Raw genomic sequence first — 19179 nt, 5'->3', positions numbered from 1 at the left:
AGCCATCCTCCTCTTTAAACTCCAAGGATCTGCAGACTGTCTCTGTTTAATTAACCACTTCCCAAGATAATGAGCAGTCCAGAATCACTCAGAGCTATGTCACCTTAGACAAGCTATTGAACCTTTCTGATCCTCAGCCTCTCCAGCTGGAAGATGGGGAACCATCAAGCCCTCAGAGCTGGGATGAGAATACAAGGAGACAGTACCCGTGAAGGGCTTGCTGGGTGCTGGGCACGGAGGCAGGGTCAATCCCTGATAGCTCGTAACAAAGCCTTTGGCCACGCTCTGACATACCTGGAGTAGGTGTTACTATAGTTCATTTGACGGATAAGGAAACTGCAGCTCAGAGAGGCTGAGGCACTCCCCATGGTCACACAGTGAGTGAGTGGTAGAGGCGGGGAGAAACCCAGGAGAAGCTTGGGTTTCTCACTTTGGCACCTAAGAGTGGGCAGACCAGGGCTGCGGCTCCCCTGGGTGTGCTGTCTGCGGCAGGCTCTGGTGGGAACAGGTGGACTCAAAGCTATTCCAAGCAGAGCCACGAAAGCTGGAGACAGAGGTGGGGTGACCAGGAGGCAGCTCCGGCTGTGCCCAGGACTTGACATCACCCCTGGGGCCCATGGACCGATCAGAATCCCCCAAATTCACCTGCACTGTGGTACCCCACCTACCCAAGGAGGACAAGCCTGCCCTTTAACAACTTTCCTGCCCTAAATCTCACAGTGGGGAGCCTCCAGAGACAGCAAGCTCAGGAACCGGAAGCCTGTTGCCCAGGGCAGGTCTGCAGCCCACCCCACCCAGCCACTTGTGAACACACATCAGGCCCGTCCTCGCCCTAGAACCCCAGGCCACTCACCTGGATCACGTTGCTATTGGAATTCTTGGAGTCGGCACTGACGTAGACAGAGAAGAAGGGGGAGGTGTGGTAGTGGGATGTGACCACCTGCAGGGTGTCCTGGAAGTTGTCCTTGTCCCAGGGTTCCGTGATGTTCCAGCCGCCGAGCTGTGGGGAGGGAGAGGGGACGTGGGGGGGATGAGCTGGCTGAAGGCTAGACGTGGGTTCTGCTTCCGCAGTGGACATGCTGTGTGACCTTCTGCAGTCCTTTGACCTCTCTGGGCCTCAGGAGCAAATGAGAGTTCTGGTCTGTCTTTACTGGGGGTTTCTGATCACTGAGTCATGAGAACATGGCTCCTGCTTCCGAGGTGGCTGACTTTTCCTGAATCTGTTCATTTTTGAATAATCAATCGTGTGAATGTAATTTCTATTAAAGCAGAAATTCAATTGTGCCCATAAAAAAAATGGGTCCATATTCTTTATAAGGTTGATGAGCTAAGGTCTAATAGAGTCTCTCTCCGAGTTGGGACTTTCTAATGTTCTCTGCCTGTGCCATAGGGGAGGCTGTCCAGGTGGGTGCCCACGGTCCCCCACCCTGCCTCAGGGCTCCCCGGCAGCCCACCTGGGAGTGGGGCCTCAGGGGAACAGCAGGCCCCTGGGAACACCCACGCCCACCCTTCTGTGTGCGCCGGGCAGCCTGGCCAGCCTTGGGTGGCTCCCCTCAGGGTCCCTCCAAGGCTGACTGGACAGTGCCCGGGAGGGCATTCAGCTGAGGGGGATGGGGTGCCAGTGTGGCCCCGAGGGTCAGTGTGGCCCTCCTCACCGGGAGGGCTCTGCTTCTGACCCCAGAGTTTCTGCTGGTCCTTGCGAGACACACCCCTCTGCACACACAAACATCCCCTCTGAGGGAATGGAAGCAGCCAGGAAGAGAAACATTTTCCCTGTAAACGCAGCCCTTGTCCCACTCACAGATGCCCAGACACACACACACACACACACACACACACACACGACAGACATCCCCATTGATACAGAGATGCGCGCACACACATACACACACGCTCAGGCAGCCTGACACATGTCAGCAGACTCCACGACCCGGCTGGGTAAGGTGTAAGGTGGCTGGGCCCTGGCGGTGGAAGCCAGCAGTTCGGGCAGGGGGCAGGGGGCAGGGGGCAGGGGGCATGGCAGGGGAGACGGGGGCAGGGGCCCACCTTCTTGATGAGCTCTATCAGAGGTTTGGCCTTGAGCTCCTCAATCCTGGTTTCATTCATGCAGGCTCGGTAGTACACCTGGGCCTTTCTCTCTGCCTCGCTCACGCTGGCCGTGGAGTTTTCTGGAACAACAAAGGACAGTGGTTGATGGCACATGCCTGTCCCCACGCTGGGCGGCCCCGGGAGAGCTCAGGTGTCCTCAGTTGTGCAAAGGGCTGGCACAGGGGCCTGTCAGTGCAGGCGAGGAGCCGGGTCAGAGCAGAGATGCGACCACCGCAGCGGGCATGCTGGAGGGTTCCTCACTTCAGCCGGCTGCACGCAGAGAGAGGAGCCTGCGCTTCTCCATCTCCGCTGGACGCCTTCTCAGACCTGTCCCGGGATGGCAGACGGTGGTCGGCTTCCCTGCCAGCCAGCATGCGGCCCACACTCCCCTGCCTGGCGTGTGGGACAGATGCCTGTCTTGGGGCTTTCTTCCCAGATTTCTGAGAACCTCTCTTGTGATCAAGACTGGACTTGGGCAGAGCTTGAAGGGCCTCGCTCATTACAGACTGGCTTTCAGTGCCCTTCCTCAGTGGGGCTGGGCAGCTTCGTCTGACCTCGAGTTGACACAGAGGCCCTTTGCCACACCCCTTCCCACCCCCACGAGCAGCACCTCAGTGCCTCACCCGGGGACCCCTGGGAACCCCTGGCCCTTCTCCTTGCCCCTGGGGCCCTGGTCCCGATGCTACCTGCTGAGGACCAGGCTCCTGCATGTGCCCAAGCCTGTCCGCACCCACTGGAGGTGACGGGGCGGTCTGTGTCTGTTCATCTGGCTCCCCTGGGGCACTCCTCCTCACTCCTCCTCCTGGATCCTGAAACCTCTCCCTCTGCTTCCTGGAGAGACTCCCTACACCCCACTTCCTTCATGAAGACTCTTCTGGCAAAAGTGTATCCATTCGTTCACGAAGCAGGTACTAGTTGCTAACTCTATGCCAGGCTCTGTGCCAGCTTAGGGGACACAAAAGACAATGTCCTTGTCCCCATGGAGCTTCCTTTTGAAGGAATAAATACAAATACAAATAAACACAAATACTAAACAAGGAAACGCATAAAGAAAAAGCTCCCTCTAGCCTTCTGCATCGGACACTCACACCGCACTCAGCTTCCAAGGCCTCTCAGAGGCCACCTTGACTAAGAGGCTTCTCCTCAGAGACTTGTTCACGAAGGGCCTCCATGCTGAGCACCTACAGGTACCAGACCGGGCATAAGGTTTCACGGACATGACTGAGACCCGCTCCTGCCTCTGGGGAGCTCCCGGTCTAATGGTGACTCAGGCATGCAAAGACGCACCCTCAAGACAGGGTGTGCGTTCACTAACGTAAATGGTTCTGCCACCTACAGAAAGGTCACAGCCTTTGGTGGAGTGGGGAGGGCCTACAGGGGAGGGTCTCCAGAGGATGTTCTACTGTTTGAGCCAGTTCTGAAAGACAAAAAGTTACTCACCAGGCAGAAATGAAGGGAAAGGGTATTGGGTCTGGTTGGGTGCGGGGGAGTTGGACAGGATGAAGCAAAGCAAGGAAGCGTAAAAGGGCCTGGGAGAAAAGAAATGTTTGGCGGAGCCTGTTTCACAAGGGCGGGAGTCATTTCCTGACCGGTCTAATCAGCTTTCCCAGCCCTTCTCCCGAGCACGCCCCTGCCCTCCAATTCTTACCATAAACAGCGTCACGGGGACCACTGGCAGAGAACGTCAGCCCCATCTGGCTGCAGTCAAGGAGACGGCCCTGAACGGGATGGGAGTTTGAAGGGTGGTATGGAGACGGAGGTCCGGGGGTGTGCTGCGGGGCTGTGGAGGGTACACACAGCCCTGGAGTTTACCGGGGACCACTGCTGAGCCCTGGAGACAACTGAGCGCCCCCTGGGCCCTCCTGGAGTGTGAGAAGAGCCTTCTGGGGGCGGGGAGGGGGGGCCAGATGGGGCGAGAGCTGTCCGGCTCCCCAGACTCTCCAAGCAGAACATCAGGGAATGCAAAGTGGGGGCTCCCACCACCTCCCAGGGGCCTCATTTCTACGGCAGCATCCCCCAGCAGCTAGGCTGTTGAAGAACCATCACTGCTCACCAGACCCCAGCATCCCACTGCCCTCAGCTGGCTCTGGCCATGACCTTGAAATGCCAGACCAGTGTCAGGGGAGGCACGTTCTGCATGCTCTGGCCCACAGAAGGGCCTAGTATCTCTCTTCTTCACGGCCTCAAGGCCACTGAGATAAGAGGCCCAAATAAAGACTCCCAAGGAACAGCCTGGCTGTGCTCATTACAGCGAGTTCCAGGCAGACCCATCAGATACAACCCCGAATGATGGCTGGGAGGTGGAATGTCTCGACTTCCCTCTCAGCTTCAAACTTCCTTCCTCCTGGCTCCACACCCCTGTGGTCAACCTCGGCTCAATTCCTCACAAATGTTTACTAAGCTCCAGCGGTTTGGGGGCTGCCGGGCTGGGGGAGAAGGAGGCACTGGGCAACTTGGGACACACAGGTGTGGCAGCGTGAGGTCCGCAGCTTGACGGGCCAGATGGACAACAGCGTGGTCCACACAAGACCTCTGATTATGCGTGGGGTGATGCTACAAGGAGCAAGTCCAGGGGCTTTAAACAGGATGGCGGGGGGCCCGAGAATGCCGTGCCGGAGCTCTGGGAAGGAAGCACGAAGATGCGGAGCGACTGCCGACGTGGGGCTTGGCGGCCTTGCCCACCAGTCCACGGCCGAGCCCCCCTGCTCCCCCTGCACCGGGCAGGCACACGGCAGCCTGCAGCGATGGGCGCAGAAAGAACGGAGCCCAGAGCCTGCGTCTGATGAGGAAGAAGCTGTATCTGGGGGCCAAGAGGGTGCTGAGGCCAGGGCCCAGGGGAGACTGGCAAGGGGAGGAAAGGAGGTGGCGCGGGGGGCAGGGAGGGACAGAGGATGAGGCCTTCGGGGACTGAGCACGCTCCGTTCCCAGCACCTGTCCATGCAGGCTGAGGCTGGAGCCCTGGGAGCAGGCCAAGTTCCTCCACCACCCCCCACCCCACCTGGCTCCTGCGCCCCTCAGGACCACCCATGGCATCTTTTCCACCTCCTCTCCTTCCTCCTCGCTCAAAGGCACCTGCGACCCCGCAGACTCTTTGCGGGACAGGAGCCAGGGTGAGACGGCCAGCTGGGAGCTCGCTGCAACAGACCAGCAGAGCAATGGAGCAATGCTCAGGGCAGGGGCAGGGTGGCAGAAAGAAGGACCGAGAAGCCAGTGGGGGGAACACGAGAGGAAGCAGGAGTTGAGACGCTGCCAGGTTCCCCCAGCCGGAGCCGGGGGCGCTGAGCTACACAAGTGGGCGGAGGAAGGCAGGTTCCATGAATGGAACCAGCACTTCGGATTTCAGCTATTTTACATTTGAGATCTATCAGACATCCATGTGGAACCTTGGGGGCAGTCGACGGAGCTGCTGTCCTGAATATTTTTAGCTCAAAGAGGCATAGGAGTATACACATTCCCTAATATTGCCTAGAGGGCCCTACAGCATGCATTCTCAATGAGGCTAATACTGCTCCTAAAGTGGGGAGAAAATTAATTCTTGAATAGCAGAACCATCTTGTTCTTTTTGTTTCCTTGGCTGTGCCAAGCAGCATGCAGAATCTTCATTCTCTGACCAGGGATCAAACCTGTACCCTCTGCACTGGAAGCACAGCCTTTTTTTTAAAAAAAATGTGGACTTTTTTTTTCCCTTGGTTGAATTTTTACAGTATTCCTTCTGTTTTATGGTTGTGATTTCTTTGGCCATGAGGCATATGGGATCTTCGCTCCCCAACCAGGGACTGAAGCCACACACCACCACCCGCCCCCTGCCCCACCGGCACTAGAAGGCGAAGTCTTAACCACTGGACCACCAGTAAAGTCCCTAGAAACATCTTATTTTATGAACACATACAGGGCTTCCCTGGTGGCTCAGTGGTAAAGAACCCTCTTGCCAGTGCAGGAGATGCAGGTTTGATCCCTGGGCTGGGAAGATCTCCCGGAGAAGGAAATGGCAATCCTCTCCAGTACTCTTGCCTGGAAATTCCATGGACAGAGAAGCCTGGCAGCTTATAGACCATGGGGGTCACAAAAGAGTTGGACACGACTTAGTGAGTGACTAAACCACAAGAACAGTACAGAAACAAGCATACAGTATATCTGTGGGGTTAAGATTTTAGGGAGGGGGCAGTCATTAGAAAAGGTTGGGAAACACTGCCCTGAATGACCTGGGCCTCGCCGCCTCCAGCTCGAGCCTGTCTTCTGTTCCCTCCCTCTTGATCCCACACTCCTACCCCAGGGCCGACTAAGGTCCATCTAGTCAAGGCTATGGTTTTTCCAGTAGTCATGTATGGATGTGAGAGTTGGACTGTGAAGAAGGCTAAGCGCCAAAGAATTGATGCTTTTGACCTGTGGTGTTGGACAAGACTCTTGAGAGGCCCTTGGACTGCAAGGAGATCCAACCAGTCCATCCTAAAGGGAATCAGTCCTGAATATTTATTGGAAGGACTGATGCTGAAGCTGAAACTCCAGTACTTTGGCCACCTGATGGGAAGATCTGACTCATTGGAAAAGACCCTGATGCTGGGAAAGATTGAAGGTGGGAGGAAAAGGGGACGACAGAGGATGAGACAGTTGGATGGCATCACCTACCAGATGGACATGAGTTTGAGTAAACTCCAAGAGCTGGTGATAGACAGGGAGGCCTGGCGTGCTGCAGTCCATGAGGTCGCAAAGAGTCAGACATGGCTGAGCGAGTGACTGAACTGAACTGAGCTGAAGTCTTTACAACCATGTCATTTATTAACTCATTAATTTGTTGACTGTCTCCCCTGTGGGAATGTAAGTTCCACAAAGAAAGACTGCTAAATTCCTTCCACAAGCCCGGGCACCTAGCGAAGCTGCCCCACAGTCAGCGGACAGCATGGAGCTGCTGAGAGCAAGGGAAGGTGTGCCTGGGGCTCCGCAGACAAAGGCGTCCATCACTCGGGCCCGAGGGAGCAGGCTCGTTTTCCAAGTGAAATCAGGCACAGTTGATTTTCTCCTGAGGAAAAGCCTGGTTTCCTTTAAAACACCCCAGACTGTGTTTATTTCCCAGAAGTGGAGAGCGGCCGAGGAGGAAGGGGCTGGGCAGTGTCTAGGACCCAGTGTGTGTGCGCGCTCAGTCACTGAGTCATATCCGACTCTTGCCACCCCTTAGACTGTAGCCCGCCAGGCTCCTCTGTCTATGGGATTCTCCAGGCAAGAATACTGGAGTGGGTTACCATCTCCTCCTCCAGGGGATCCTCCCAACCCAGGGATTGAGCTCACGTCTCCTGAGTCTCTGCACTGGCAAGCAAGGTTTTTTTTTTTTTAACCATTGAGCCACCAGGGAAGGCCCGAGGACCCAGAAGGGGGACATATTTTGAAAACGGTGGCACTTCCAGGACCCAGTGGTCTGGAGACAATTTGGCAGCCCAGGACCAGACAACAGGACTCCCGACTGCCTGGGTACTTCCTTCCAGGGACCCCGAATTCCAGAAACTTCCTCTGTCACTTCCCCAAAGTCCCAGAGAGGAAAAAGAGCAACGCATTTAATCGGCCTACTTCTTCCTCTGGAAGTTTTTATTGGCACACCCTTTCCCACAGCACTCCTGGGATGAGACAGACGCTGGGCGGCCGCAGACATGGGTGCCAACTTGTAGGCAAGAGGCTGGGTCACCAGTCCAAGGTCACACCAGCGAGTGGCTGAGGCCAGAGCAGAGGCCTACGCTCTCTCGCCATCTCTTTCCCCTCCTGCAGGTTGGCCTGGAACACCAGAGAGGGATCTGAAGCAATCCAGCCGCCCCTAAGAAGCCCTGGACACCCACTCCCATCCGTGGATCAACTCATCACTCAGTCCATCTAGGGACTTCACTGGTGATCCAGCGGTGAAGAATCTGCCTGCCAACGCAGGGGACACAGGGTCAGCCTTGGGTGGGAAGACCCCACATGCCACAGAGGAAATAGGGCTTCCCCGGTGACGCTACTGGTAAAGAACCTGCCTGCCAATGCGGGAGACGTAAGAGACGCAGGTTCGATCCCTGGGTCAGGAAGATCCCCTGGAGGAGGGTATGGCCACCCATTCCAGTATTCTTGCCTGGAGAAACCCCACAGACAGAGGAGCCTGGCGGGTTACAGTCTATAGGGTTGCAATGAGTCAGATGCAGCTGAAGCAACTTAGCACGCATGCACGCACAGAGCGACTAAGCCCGTGCACCACAACTACGGAGCTTGAGCGGCTAGAGCCCACGCTCTGCAACGAGAGAAGCCCCAGTAATGAAAAGCCCACACATGGCAAGGGAGAGGAGCCCTGCTCACCACAACCAGAGAGAGCGCGGGCACAGCAAGCAGACCCAGCGCCCCAAAGATAAATAAATGATTGATTAAAAAGCCAATCCACCTAACCACCCCCGCCCCCCACCAAACATGAAAGAGAAAGAAGGGCCTGCTGCTGCGGGAGTGACACTGGATAGAAGGTATTTCACATGCAGATCTGGTCCACAGAGTTTTCACCGTGCACAGGAAGATGAAGCTACATTCGACAGTAAATACTGGAAAGGTAAAACAAAATGACAACAGAAGAGATGTCACAGGGTGGCATGATGAACCGCCAAGTCCCCGACACAGACAGATTCGATGCCATTGGAATGATTCTGTCTGTATCTGGTCGGGAGTAGAAGAAAGGGAAACCATTAACTTGGGCTTCAGGGAATCTGCATTACTTGAACTGTTACAGTTCAGTTCAGTTCAGTCACTCAGTCGTGTCCGACTCTTCCCGACCCCATGAACTGCAGCACGCCAGGCCTCCCTGTCCATCACCAACTCCCGGAGTTCACTCAGACTCATGTCCATCGAGTCCGTGATGCCATCCAGCCATCTCATCCTCTGTCGTCCCCTTCTCCTCCTGCCCCCAATCCCTCCCAGCATCAGGGTCTTTTCCAATGAGTTAACTCTTCGCCGAAGGTGGCCAGTGTATTGGAGTTTCAGCTTTAGCATCCTTCCAACAAACACCCAGGACTGATCTCCTTTAGGATGGACTGGTCGGAGCTCTTTGCAGTCCAAGGGACTCTCAAGGGTCTTCTCCAACACCACAGTTCAAAAGCATCAATTCTTCAGCACTCAGCTTTCTTCCCAGTCCGACTCTCACATCCATACATGACTACTGGAAAAACCATAGCTTTGACTAGATGGACCTTTGTTGGCAAAGTAATGTCTCTGCTTTTGAATATGCTGTCTTTTAATTTCATGGCTGTAATCACCATCTGCAGTGATTTTGGCGCCCCAAAAAATAAAGTCTGACACTGTTTCCACTGTTTCCTAATCTATTTCCCATGAAGTGATGGGACCAGATGCCATGATCTTCGTTTTCTGAATGTTGAGCTTTAAGCCAACTTTTTCACTCTCCTCTTTCACTTTCATCAAGAGGCTTTTCAGTTTCCCTTCACTTTCTGCCATAACGGTGGTGTCACCTGCATATCTGAGGTGATTGATATTTCTCCCGACAATCTTGATTCCAGCTTGTGCTTCTTCCAGCCCAGCGTTTCTCATGATGTACTCTGCATAGAAGTTCAATCAGCAGGGTGACAATATACAGCCTTGACGTACTCCTTTTCCTATTTGGAACCAGTCTGTTGTTCCGTGTCCAGTTCTAACTGTTGCTTCCTGACCTGCATACAGATTTCTCAAGAGGCAGGTCAGGTGGTCTGGGATTCCCATCTTTCAGAATTTCCCACAGTTTATTGTTACAAGTAGGCATCAATTATTTTTTTTTGCATGATTCATTTTAGAATATACAGTAAACTTGACAAGTACACAAAATTTAATTGTAGCTCAAGCCTGGAGAGGCCCTTTGGTAACCACAGAAGGCATGACAGGAGAAGCAGGTTTGAGAGTCTTGCAGGACCGGGACGGGGGGGACGGTATTCTAGATGGCGGAATAGCCTGTGCGAAAGGCACGACTAGGTCGAATGCCTAAGGCGAGGGCCCAGCCTCAGGGTGACAGGCCCAACCGTATCTTTCCCCTGAGGAAGTGAGGACACCCTCCGGTCTCCCCAAAGCCTACGGGGGCAGCCCCCACCGGCAGTGCGTATGGATGGCAGAGAGTCTTCCGGCTGAGGCACCTGGGTCTCATGCGGCTGAGGTCGCCCCTTCTAGCCAGCAGGCTGCCAAGATATGCCACGGTGGCACTTGGCCCAGCTCAACCCACCTGCTACAGATGTCCCCAGATTTCCTCGGAGGGGCCAGAGCAAACCCACCGTTCACAGAGAGAAGGGGCTCGCCCAAGGTCACGGGGCAAGTGATGGTGACAGCTGTCCTGCACGACCAGCTGATAACAATCCTCACTGTGCTCTGAGTTGTCTTTCTCCTCCGAGAGAGCCGACCCCACCCAGGCCAGCCTGCCTAGCCAGGCCCCTGTGTATCCAATCCCTCCCGAGACCTGCTGGCTGACCCCTTTGTCTTGGGGGAGCTGAAACCAGCCTGACCTGGAGCCCAAGAATGCACTGGCCCACGCACCTGCATATTTCGCTCACCTGCTCACCTGCTTCCTGCCCCTTCAGGAATTTCCAGGTATCAAGAGTCCCAGGTATCAAGGTCCACAGGGCAGGGGCCGTTTCTAGACTGGTTTTCAACAGTGAGCCTAGGGGGAGGGGATGCCAGGATATACCTCATGGGGAAGCTCTCGGTCATAATGACATGAGGGGACCCCAGCTACTTGTTCACTGGGCCCCAGTCAGGTCTCCGCTGGCCCAGAGAACAAAATCAAGCAGCTGTCAGGGAAAAGAGATGGCAGGGCAGACCATACTTCTGGGCTGCTCCGTGACCTCTGAGCACAGCAGAATCAGTAGAGAAAGACAGGTCTGAGGCCCCAGCTCCACCATTGCCTAGATCTGTTTCCTTTGTATTTGTGAATCACATCTGTAAAATGGGCATATACTCCATGGCTTAAAGAAAATAATACAAGTAAACAACCCAGCATGGTCTTGGATACCCCCATACCTCCTTGGGGCTTCCCTCGCAGCTCAGATGATAAAGAATCTGCCTGCAATGCAGGAGGCCTGGGTTCGATCCCTAGTCGGAAAGATCCCCTGGAGAAGGGAATGGTTACCCACTCCAGTATTCTTGCCTGGAGAATTCCATGGACATAGGAGCCTGGCTATGGGATTGCAGAGTCAGACAAGACTGAATGCCTAACACTTTCAGACCTCCTTCTGCTAAGAGGCTCTATCAGGGTTTCCATAAGAGAAAAACAAGCACCGTGTATTAACGCGTATGTGTAGAATCTGAAAAAGCTGGTATAAACAATCTTATTTACAAAGTAGATAGAGAGTCACAGATGGATGCCAGTGGGGAAAGCGGAGGCATGGGATGAATGGGGAGATCGGGACCGACACACAGACACTCCTGATACTGCGTGTGAAACAGGCAACTACGGAGAGCCCACCGTATCGCACAGGGGCTCTGCTATAGCGCTCGGTGGTGACCTAAACGGGAGGGGATATATGTGCATGCGTAGCTGACTCACCACACTGCACAGCAGAAACTGATACACCATTGTAAAGCAACGATACTCCGGTTACTTTTTTTTTTTTTTTTAAGAAATAAGTGAAAAGTGAAGTCGCTCAGTCATGTCTGACTCTTTGCAACCCCATGGACTGTAGCCTGCCAGGCTCCTCTGTCCATAGGATTTTCCAGGCAATAGTACTGGAGTGGGTTGCCATTTCCTTCTCCAGGGGATATTCCTGACCCAGGGGTTGAACCCAGGTATCCCGAAATATAGGCAGACGCTTTACCGTCTGAGCCACCAGGCAAGTCCAAGAAATAAAAGAAGCAATAATTACTCTCTCTGTGACCAGCCCATGAATCCTTAGAACACCCTGGCCAGTACTCTGAGTTGGTTTCCACTTCCTAGGTGAAGGGCTGAAGCAGGGCGGGCAGCCCTCTGTAGTCACACAGCCTGTAGGGAGAGGGCTGACCTGGAACTCACCCATCCCCACCACCGAGGAGGGCAGTTCTGCTGAGCGCCTACTGGGTGCCAGGCTCTGAGCCAAGCACGCTAACCCATCACACGCAAGATGATACCCACAGTAACCTTGAGCATCAGGCAATACCATCATCCACCTTTTACAGATAGTGAAATGAAGCTGTAGAGAAGGCGGGTCACTCGTCCAAGGCCACACGTCATCGGCTAGCCTGTCGGGGTTCCTGATCCCACTGGGCCCTGACCCAGGGTCAGGGGCTTGTACGCAGGGTCCTGGCTGTTGCACGCCAGCTCAGTGCAGCTCCCCACCCTCAGGGACAGCGGGGATGGAAGGCCAGAGTCAAGACTGGAGGCCACTGCTGTGGGGGCGGGACAGGGTGTGGGGATGGGCTGAGTCTTGGCTGAGACCCAAGGTCTTCCTGATAAGACCCACGATCCTCCCAGAGGCAGCGGATCGGGACCCAGGGGTGCCCTCCCCAAGAGCCAGCTCCAGGCCTGCCTGGGGAGGCAGAGGGCCCGTCTGCCTTTCTCCGCAATCCCTTCTCGGTGTGAACTGGTCCCCTTGGCTGAAGCCCCTGGACTGGCAGGGTGTCCTTGGCAAGCTTAACTTCTGTTTCGTCATCCAGGAAACGGGACCGCAAATTCTAGGTCCCAGGGTAGCCGTGAGGATTGAGGCAGTGGATATAGAGCCTGGTACACAGCCCGGCGTGGAGCAGACACTCAGCTAGTGCCGGTCCGTTTCCTCCTTTCCTTCAGACTCTCAACACTTTGTGCTTTCCGCAAGTTCTCCCCAAAAAAGGTGGACAGGGAGCTGTACCATCGTTGGTGCCCAGAGGAGGTGGCATCGGACAGGAAAGGGACGCGTGGGCAGGATTCAGGGGGTGGCACTTCTGCCACCTACTAGCCTGTCTTGGGGAGCTCTCTGGACTTTTGGTTCCTCGTCTATCAAGTGCGGTGAGCAATAGCTTCCTAGCTCCTAAAGGAGCAGGGTCACAAGAATGGTTATCTACAAAAGAGCTCTGTAAACTGCAAAGTGTTGGGCAAAGGTCAAGGGTGAATAACAAGAGTAACACCAGCACAGCCAACAGCCACCACAATATGCTTGGCTCCAGCAAAGTGCTTTATAGATATTTTTCCATCTAATTTTCACAACCTGGAGGAGGTGCGGTTCCCACTGTACTGATGACAAGAAGCCCACAGAGGTTACATCACTGACCCAAGATCACACAGTAAGTGGCAGAACCAGGACTTGAATCCAGGTCCTGGCGAAGGATGTAGAGGCACCAGCCCATATCATTATCCTACCGAGACTATTCTCCTGCCGTGTTTTCCATTTTTTTGACCACGCAGCACAGCACTGTGGGATCTTAGTCTATTCCCCAGACCAGGGATCGAACCTGTGCCCCTTGCATGGAAGCACATACGCTTAACTACTGAACTGCCGGGGAAGTCCCCAAATACAACTTATTTATGTCTGGGGCTGCACCGTGCAGCATATGGGATCTTCGTTTCCCAAGCAGGGAACCTGTGGCTCCTGCAGCGGAAGTGTGGAATCTAAACCACTGGGCCTTCAGGGAAGTCCTCCGTTTTCCTGCTTTGGTTGATGATCCCGGCCCAGTCTCCACCTGTGTCTTTAGATGCTGGGGAAAGGATGTCCCTGAGCTCCAGTCTGGCCACCACAGACATATCTGCCTTCAGTCCTGAAATAAAAGGCTGGGTCCCCTTGCAAAGGCAATAGGGTGGCATAAAGCATGCAGGGGGCTGTGTTATTCCTGACATGGGGTTCCCTCAGCCCCACCTCCACCCACCACCTTTTCTGATCCTCAGGGAGACAAGGAGGTCTCCTTGTGCCCAGGGCCCCTGCCCAGGAGCTTCTGGGTACCAAGGATAAGTGGTGGGTGAGTTTCACCCTGCAGCAGCCACGCCCCCTGGGGCTGAGGTGAGAAAGAAAGGAAAGGTCTCCTTAATCTGGTTTGCTAATTTCCACTTTCATCTTAGAGACACAGTCTCCTGAAATTCATAATCATCAAGTTAGAATCTTTTCCTGTCTCATAGGAAGGTCTCTGTCCTGTTGAGAAGATCTACCTCTTTTTAGGGGCTTCCCAGGTGTCACCAGTGGTAAAGAATCTGCCTGCCAATGCAGGAGACGAGGGTTCAATCCCTGGGTCAGGAAGATCCCCTTGGAGGAGGCAATGGTAACCCACTCTAGTATTCTTGCCAGGAGAATCTCATGGGCAGAAGAGCCTGGCGGGCTATAGCTCATAGGGTCGCAAAGAATCAGACATGACTGAGCCCTCTTTTAGATGTCTTCTTCAGTTTACCTACTTTTGAGTATTAAGAAGGTTTTATTTTTTAAGAAAGTACTTTTTTAAATTTAATAGGTATTTCTTGAATCTAAGTTCTATCATTGATGAATTAATGGACTGATTTTCACGATCTAGCTCCTATCAGCACTGAAGGCCCCAGGATGGGGCAGGGGTCAGCAGGAGACAGGCATGGAGAAGGTCTTGGTCCCAAAGGGGTTCACGTCGGGACCTTTATAGGTTACAGCACGGTGAGTTTTGATTCCACATAGAGAGAAGCACCCTCCGGGGCAGATGCTAATTCAACAGACACTGACCAAGGACAGCCTCAACCAAGACAGACGTGGGACCCTAACCTGAGGGTAAACCACCAACACCAAGGTCAGCTAGAAGTGCTAACGGCCCAACAGGGCATAACGCAACGGACTTTGGTGAGACTGCTTATCGCGCAAGCCGGATTACCACGAGGCCCAGAAGACTCCTGCCTTTGGATGACTCTCAGATAAACCGTTGTCAGAACCTGGATCGGCTCACAACCTTAAAATCTGGACCCAGCATGCTCAGCCTTCATTCTTTTTGCTCACAACTTGCAAATCTCCCAGTCAAAACCAGTCCAAAACTAAGCCACAGCTTGAAGCCATAAACTACGAGCACAGCTACAGTTCTTAACGCACCTATGACGTGCCGTACATACCACGCTAATGCTTCACCCATCTGCTCTCTAGTTCTTGAAACTCTGCAGTTTGGGCCTTACTAGTACTTTGGCCATCTCATGCGAAGAGGTGACTCATTGGAAAAGACCCTGATGCTGGGAGGGATTGGGGGCAGGAGGAGAAGGGGACAACAGAGGATGAGATGGCTGGATGGCATCACTAACTTGATGGACGTGAGTCTGAGTGAACTCCGGGAGTTGGTGACGGACAGGGAGGCCTGGCGTGCTGTGATTCATGGGGTCACAAGAGTCGGACATGACTGAGCGACTGAACTGAACTGAACTGAGTCCCATTTTTACAGATGGAGAAAGTGAGGCTCACTGATAAGTAAGTTAGGATCACACACCCAGAGATGGGGCAGACATTCTAACCCAGCCTCGTCTGCTCCCAACCCTTTCGCCTCCCCATCCCGCCAACCTTGCCCTTCAGCCAAGCCTGGTGGGTGCAGAGGGCAGGCCCCCTCTGCAGCCCATTCCGCAGTCCCCCCGCCGGGTGCCTACCGAGGAGGTGCTTGATGATAGCTTGGTTGTGTTCCCAGAGGTTGCTGAAGGTCCCCCAGCGCGAGTGGCCATCCGGCACGGGGTTGGCTTTGATCCAGCCGCCGCAGGCATAGGTGAAGAAGTCCTGGCAGGGGTCCACCGTGGGGTCCATGGAACTCAAGATGGAGCTGGTCACCGAGATGCAGGCCTCACTTAGGCACACCGAGGGAGTTCCTGGCAGGGGTCAAGGGTAAGAGGTCAATGAAGGGCAGGCAGGGAGGAGGCTACGGAAATACAGTGCAGGTGGTCTGGGGCCCTGGGGTGCCAGGCCCTACCCAAGCCCTGACCAAACAGACAATCACCAGAACACTACAGAGACAAAGATTTCAGTGGATTTATGATCTCCTGGCTCGTAAAATAAGACTTCTCTTGAGTTGCCTAAAATCCTTCCTATGACTTTAAAACCAGAACCAAGGTGCTTCTTTTAATCAGTCCCTCCATAAATATTCATTGATTTTTAAAAAATTATTTCCTGATGCTCAACAAATTCGTTTACTCATTCATGCATTCATTTATTCAACAAAATAATTACTGAGCATCTTCCAGGTTCTTTGTTGAGTACAGGTAGCTGTGTGTGTGTATGTGTGTGTGTGGTGTGTGTGTGAGTGTGGTAGGGATATAAAAGCATAGTCTTTTTTAATAATTTCATGGGGGACGCAAACTTATCCAAGAAAAGTCAAGACTACAGGAGAAATGTCCGTTACTTATTATACACACGCTCACTGAGGATACGTAGAAATGTCCGATATTTACTATCCACGCGCTCACTGAGGATACGTAGTCCACGGCAAACGCGCGACGCAGACAGCATGGTGCCAGGACTCAGGGAGAAGGAAAGACTGAGGACTAGAAGGGAGCGTGAAAAATCACTCCCACTGGGTATAAGGCAGGAGACTCATCTCACTGAATCTTCAGAAAAGCGAAAAGGAAACAACCCTAACAGACCACTTTGCTTAAAGCCATTTTTATATATCGGGAGACAGAGGCGCAGGGAGCCTAAGCACCCTGCTCAGTGGCCCGGGGGGTCTGAGTCCCATCCTCTCTCTGCTTTGGGCCTGGAAGGGAGCTCTTCCCGTGATGACTGGCCCCCCGGCGGAGGGCTGCCAAACCCTACAAGTGCCCACAAAGCACGACGAACAAGGAAATCTGCTTCCTCTGAGCTGATTCTATGCACTCCCCTGGTGGCTCAGACAGTAAAGCGTCTGCCTGCAATGCGGGAGACACGGGTTCGATCCCTGGGTCGGGAAGATCCTCTGCAGAAGGAAATGGCAACCCACTCCAGTACTCGTGCCTGGGAAAATCCCACGGACAGAGGAGCCTGGTAGGCTACAGTCCATGGGTTCGCAAAGAGTCGGAGATGACTGAGCGACTTTGCTCTTCACTTTGAGCTGATTCTGTAGGGCCTGGGGCAGAGGCCAGTGGACGGGGCCCGACTCCGGCCCTGAGGTCAGTCAGCGGGCTCAAGCAGAGGAAGCAAGCCGGGGGCCGCCTGAGCGGGGGTCTGGCCCCAGGTGGTAAGACAAACCCAACCGCAGGAGAAAGAGGATCCATACCGCCTGTTGACCCGAGCAGACGGGCAACCAGAGGGGCTGGTGTCCTGCTAACGGGGGCGAGAACCCCGTGGGCAGATGAGGACACTGAGGCTCTGAGTGTCCCCCGGCAGCCTGGGAGCGCCCGGACTGAACCCGCTCTGTGCTGCTTCGGCAACACTGAAGCTGGGTTCTTCCTACATCCCTGCACCGCTGCTTGGCCGGCCCCACCGGGGGCTGCTGTGGCCCTTCCGTTCCCACTGCGCAGGGAGGAGGCTGGCAGGGCAGGTGCTGGGGGCTCCTTCCGAGACCTGGGTACAAAGCCCAGCTCTCTGCCTCTGGCCTTGTGCTGGCAACCTCATCCCTCCGAAGCTGGGTTTCTCCATCTGCAGATGAGGAAGAGGAGGACCAGCTGCTTGATGACGAGGAAATAACCTGGTGGCTGGGCAGTGGGGGCAGGGGACTCAGCTCCCTGGAGTCCTAGGGTCTGAGGTTCCCAGATCAACCCTCAGAGAGCAGAAGAGAGCACACGGGCTGGCAGGGCTGCCCATCATCTCACCTGGAGACACAGCGCTGGCTGGGGCTGGGCTAGCAACCCGAGTGCTAATTAGCCTCTGACGACCAGCCCAAGGTCCGAGGGTGGACGGTAGGCTCAGAAGGGTCGAACGACAGCACAAAAATCAGGGCGATTCTATTTCCAGGTATTGGGCTGGTCAAAAAGGTTGCTCGGGTTTTTCTGGAGGATGTTACAGAAAACTGGAATGATCTTTTTGGCCAACCAATAATTTCCTGTTCTGAGATGACTGTACAACAATTAAAGATTATTGAACTGTTAGGCATGAAAATGGGCTTCCCTTGTGGCTCAGCTGGTAAAGAATCCGCCTGCAATGCAGGAGACCTGGGTTCAATCCCTGGGTTGGGAAGATCCCCTGGAGAAGGGAAAGGCTACCCACTCCAGTATTCTGGCCTGGAGAATTCCACGGGACAGTGTAGTCCATGGGGTCGCAAAGAGTCGGACACGACTGAGCGAGTTTCACTTTAGGCATGAAAATAGAGAAAGGAAATGATAGGGGACGTGGCACAATTTTAAATACCTCTAGATGAGACCTTTTAGTTGCATGCCTTGCTTTTCAATTAAGGAAATTTACCAAAATCTTTATTGGGGGGTGGGGTGGGGGAAAAGAATTTCTGTGTCATCTGAAAAAGCCTATTCATTATTATGATATAACTTCATATTTGGAAAAGGAAATGAATAACTCTTGTTTTTATACAACTAACTGCAGGAAGTCAAGTTTGACAAATACTTGGCTGGTGGGAAAACCCAGAGGCCAGCGGTAAAGAGAATGATCCTGAGGGAGCAAGACGCAGAATCTGTGCGTGTGTGTGTGCTTGAGAGAGACAGAGAGATATCTGTAGTTATTACAGGGGCCCTTGGTTTTAAATAAGAAACCCGTCGCCAGGAACCAGTCAGACCTGGCAGTTCTCCACTTAAGCACCTACTCTGCCAGGCACACAGCAATACTTAAGCGCCCAGGTGATACTTGGGCAATAATTGCTTGGCTATTTAACTATTATTGGCTGGTAGATCCCTTATCAACGATCCTTGGCCTAGCAGGTACTTCATGTACATTTGATTACTTAATTCATAATTTCTACGTCCCTCTCATCCCATGTCAACACCTTCAAAGCTCAGCCCAGGCGCTGTCTCCTTGGGGAAGCCTCACCCTTCCCTGGTCGCCTTCTGTCTGGAGGCCTGCTACCTGAGCACACTCTATTTTGTGTTATGGCCGTCTCCCTGTTTACCTGCCCCACTAGGAAGTGAGCGTGAGGGTAGGGCCAGCATCTTGCATGCGTGCGTGCATGCTAAGTCACTTCAGCTGTGTCCACTCTTTCCGACCCTATGGACCAAAGCTTGCCAGGCTCCTCTATCCATGGGATTCTCCAGGCAAGAACATTGGGGAGGGTTGTCATGCCCTCCTCCAGGGGAATCTTCCTGACCCAGGGATCGAACCCGTGTCTCTTTTATTTCCTGCA

General features: G+C 53.9%; 1 protein-coding gene across 6 annotated transcripts in view; it reads right to left on the bottom strand.

The window, feature by feature from the left end:
* Window positions 1-19179, bottom strand: part of ECE1 (endothelin converting enzyme 1) — a 121138-nt gene that overhangs the window by 33026 nt on the left and 68933 nt on the right. For all 6 annotated transcript variants that reach the window (XM_004005152.6, XM_042244639.2, XM_027965562.3 and 3 more), the window contains 3 exons: window positions 15578-15790; window positions 2047-2168; window positions 854-1000 (listed from right to left, as the gene is read on the bottom strand). In XM_004005152.6, coding sequence (XP_004005201.2) covers window positions 854-1000; window positions 2047-2168; window positions 15578-15790 — 482 coding nt within the window. The remainder of the gene's footprint in view (window positions 1-853; window positions 1001-2046; window positions 2169-15577; window positions 15791-19179) is intronic.

This window comes from Ovis aries, chromosome 2 (genome assembly GCF_016772045.2).
Source record: "Ovis aries strain OAR_USU_Benz2616 breed Rambouillet chromosome 2, ARS-UI_Ramb_v3.0, whole genome shotgun sequence".
Classification (NCBI taxonomy): Eukaryota; Metazoa; Chordata; class Mammalia; order Artiodactyla; family Bovidae; genus Ovis; species Ovis aries.
Note: the sequence above shows the minus strand (reverse complement) of the source record. Positions and strands in the feature narration are given on the sequence as shown.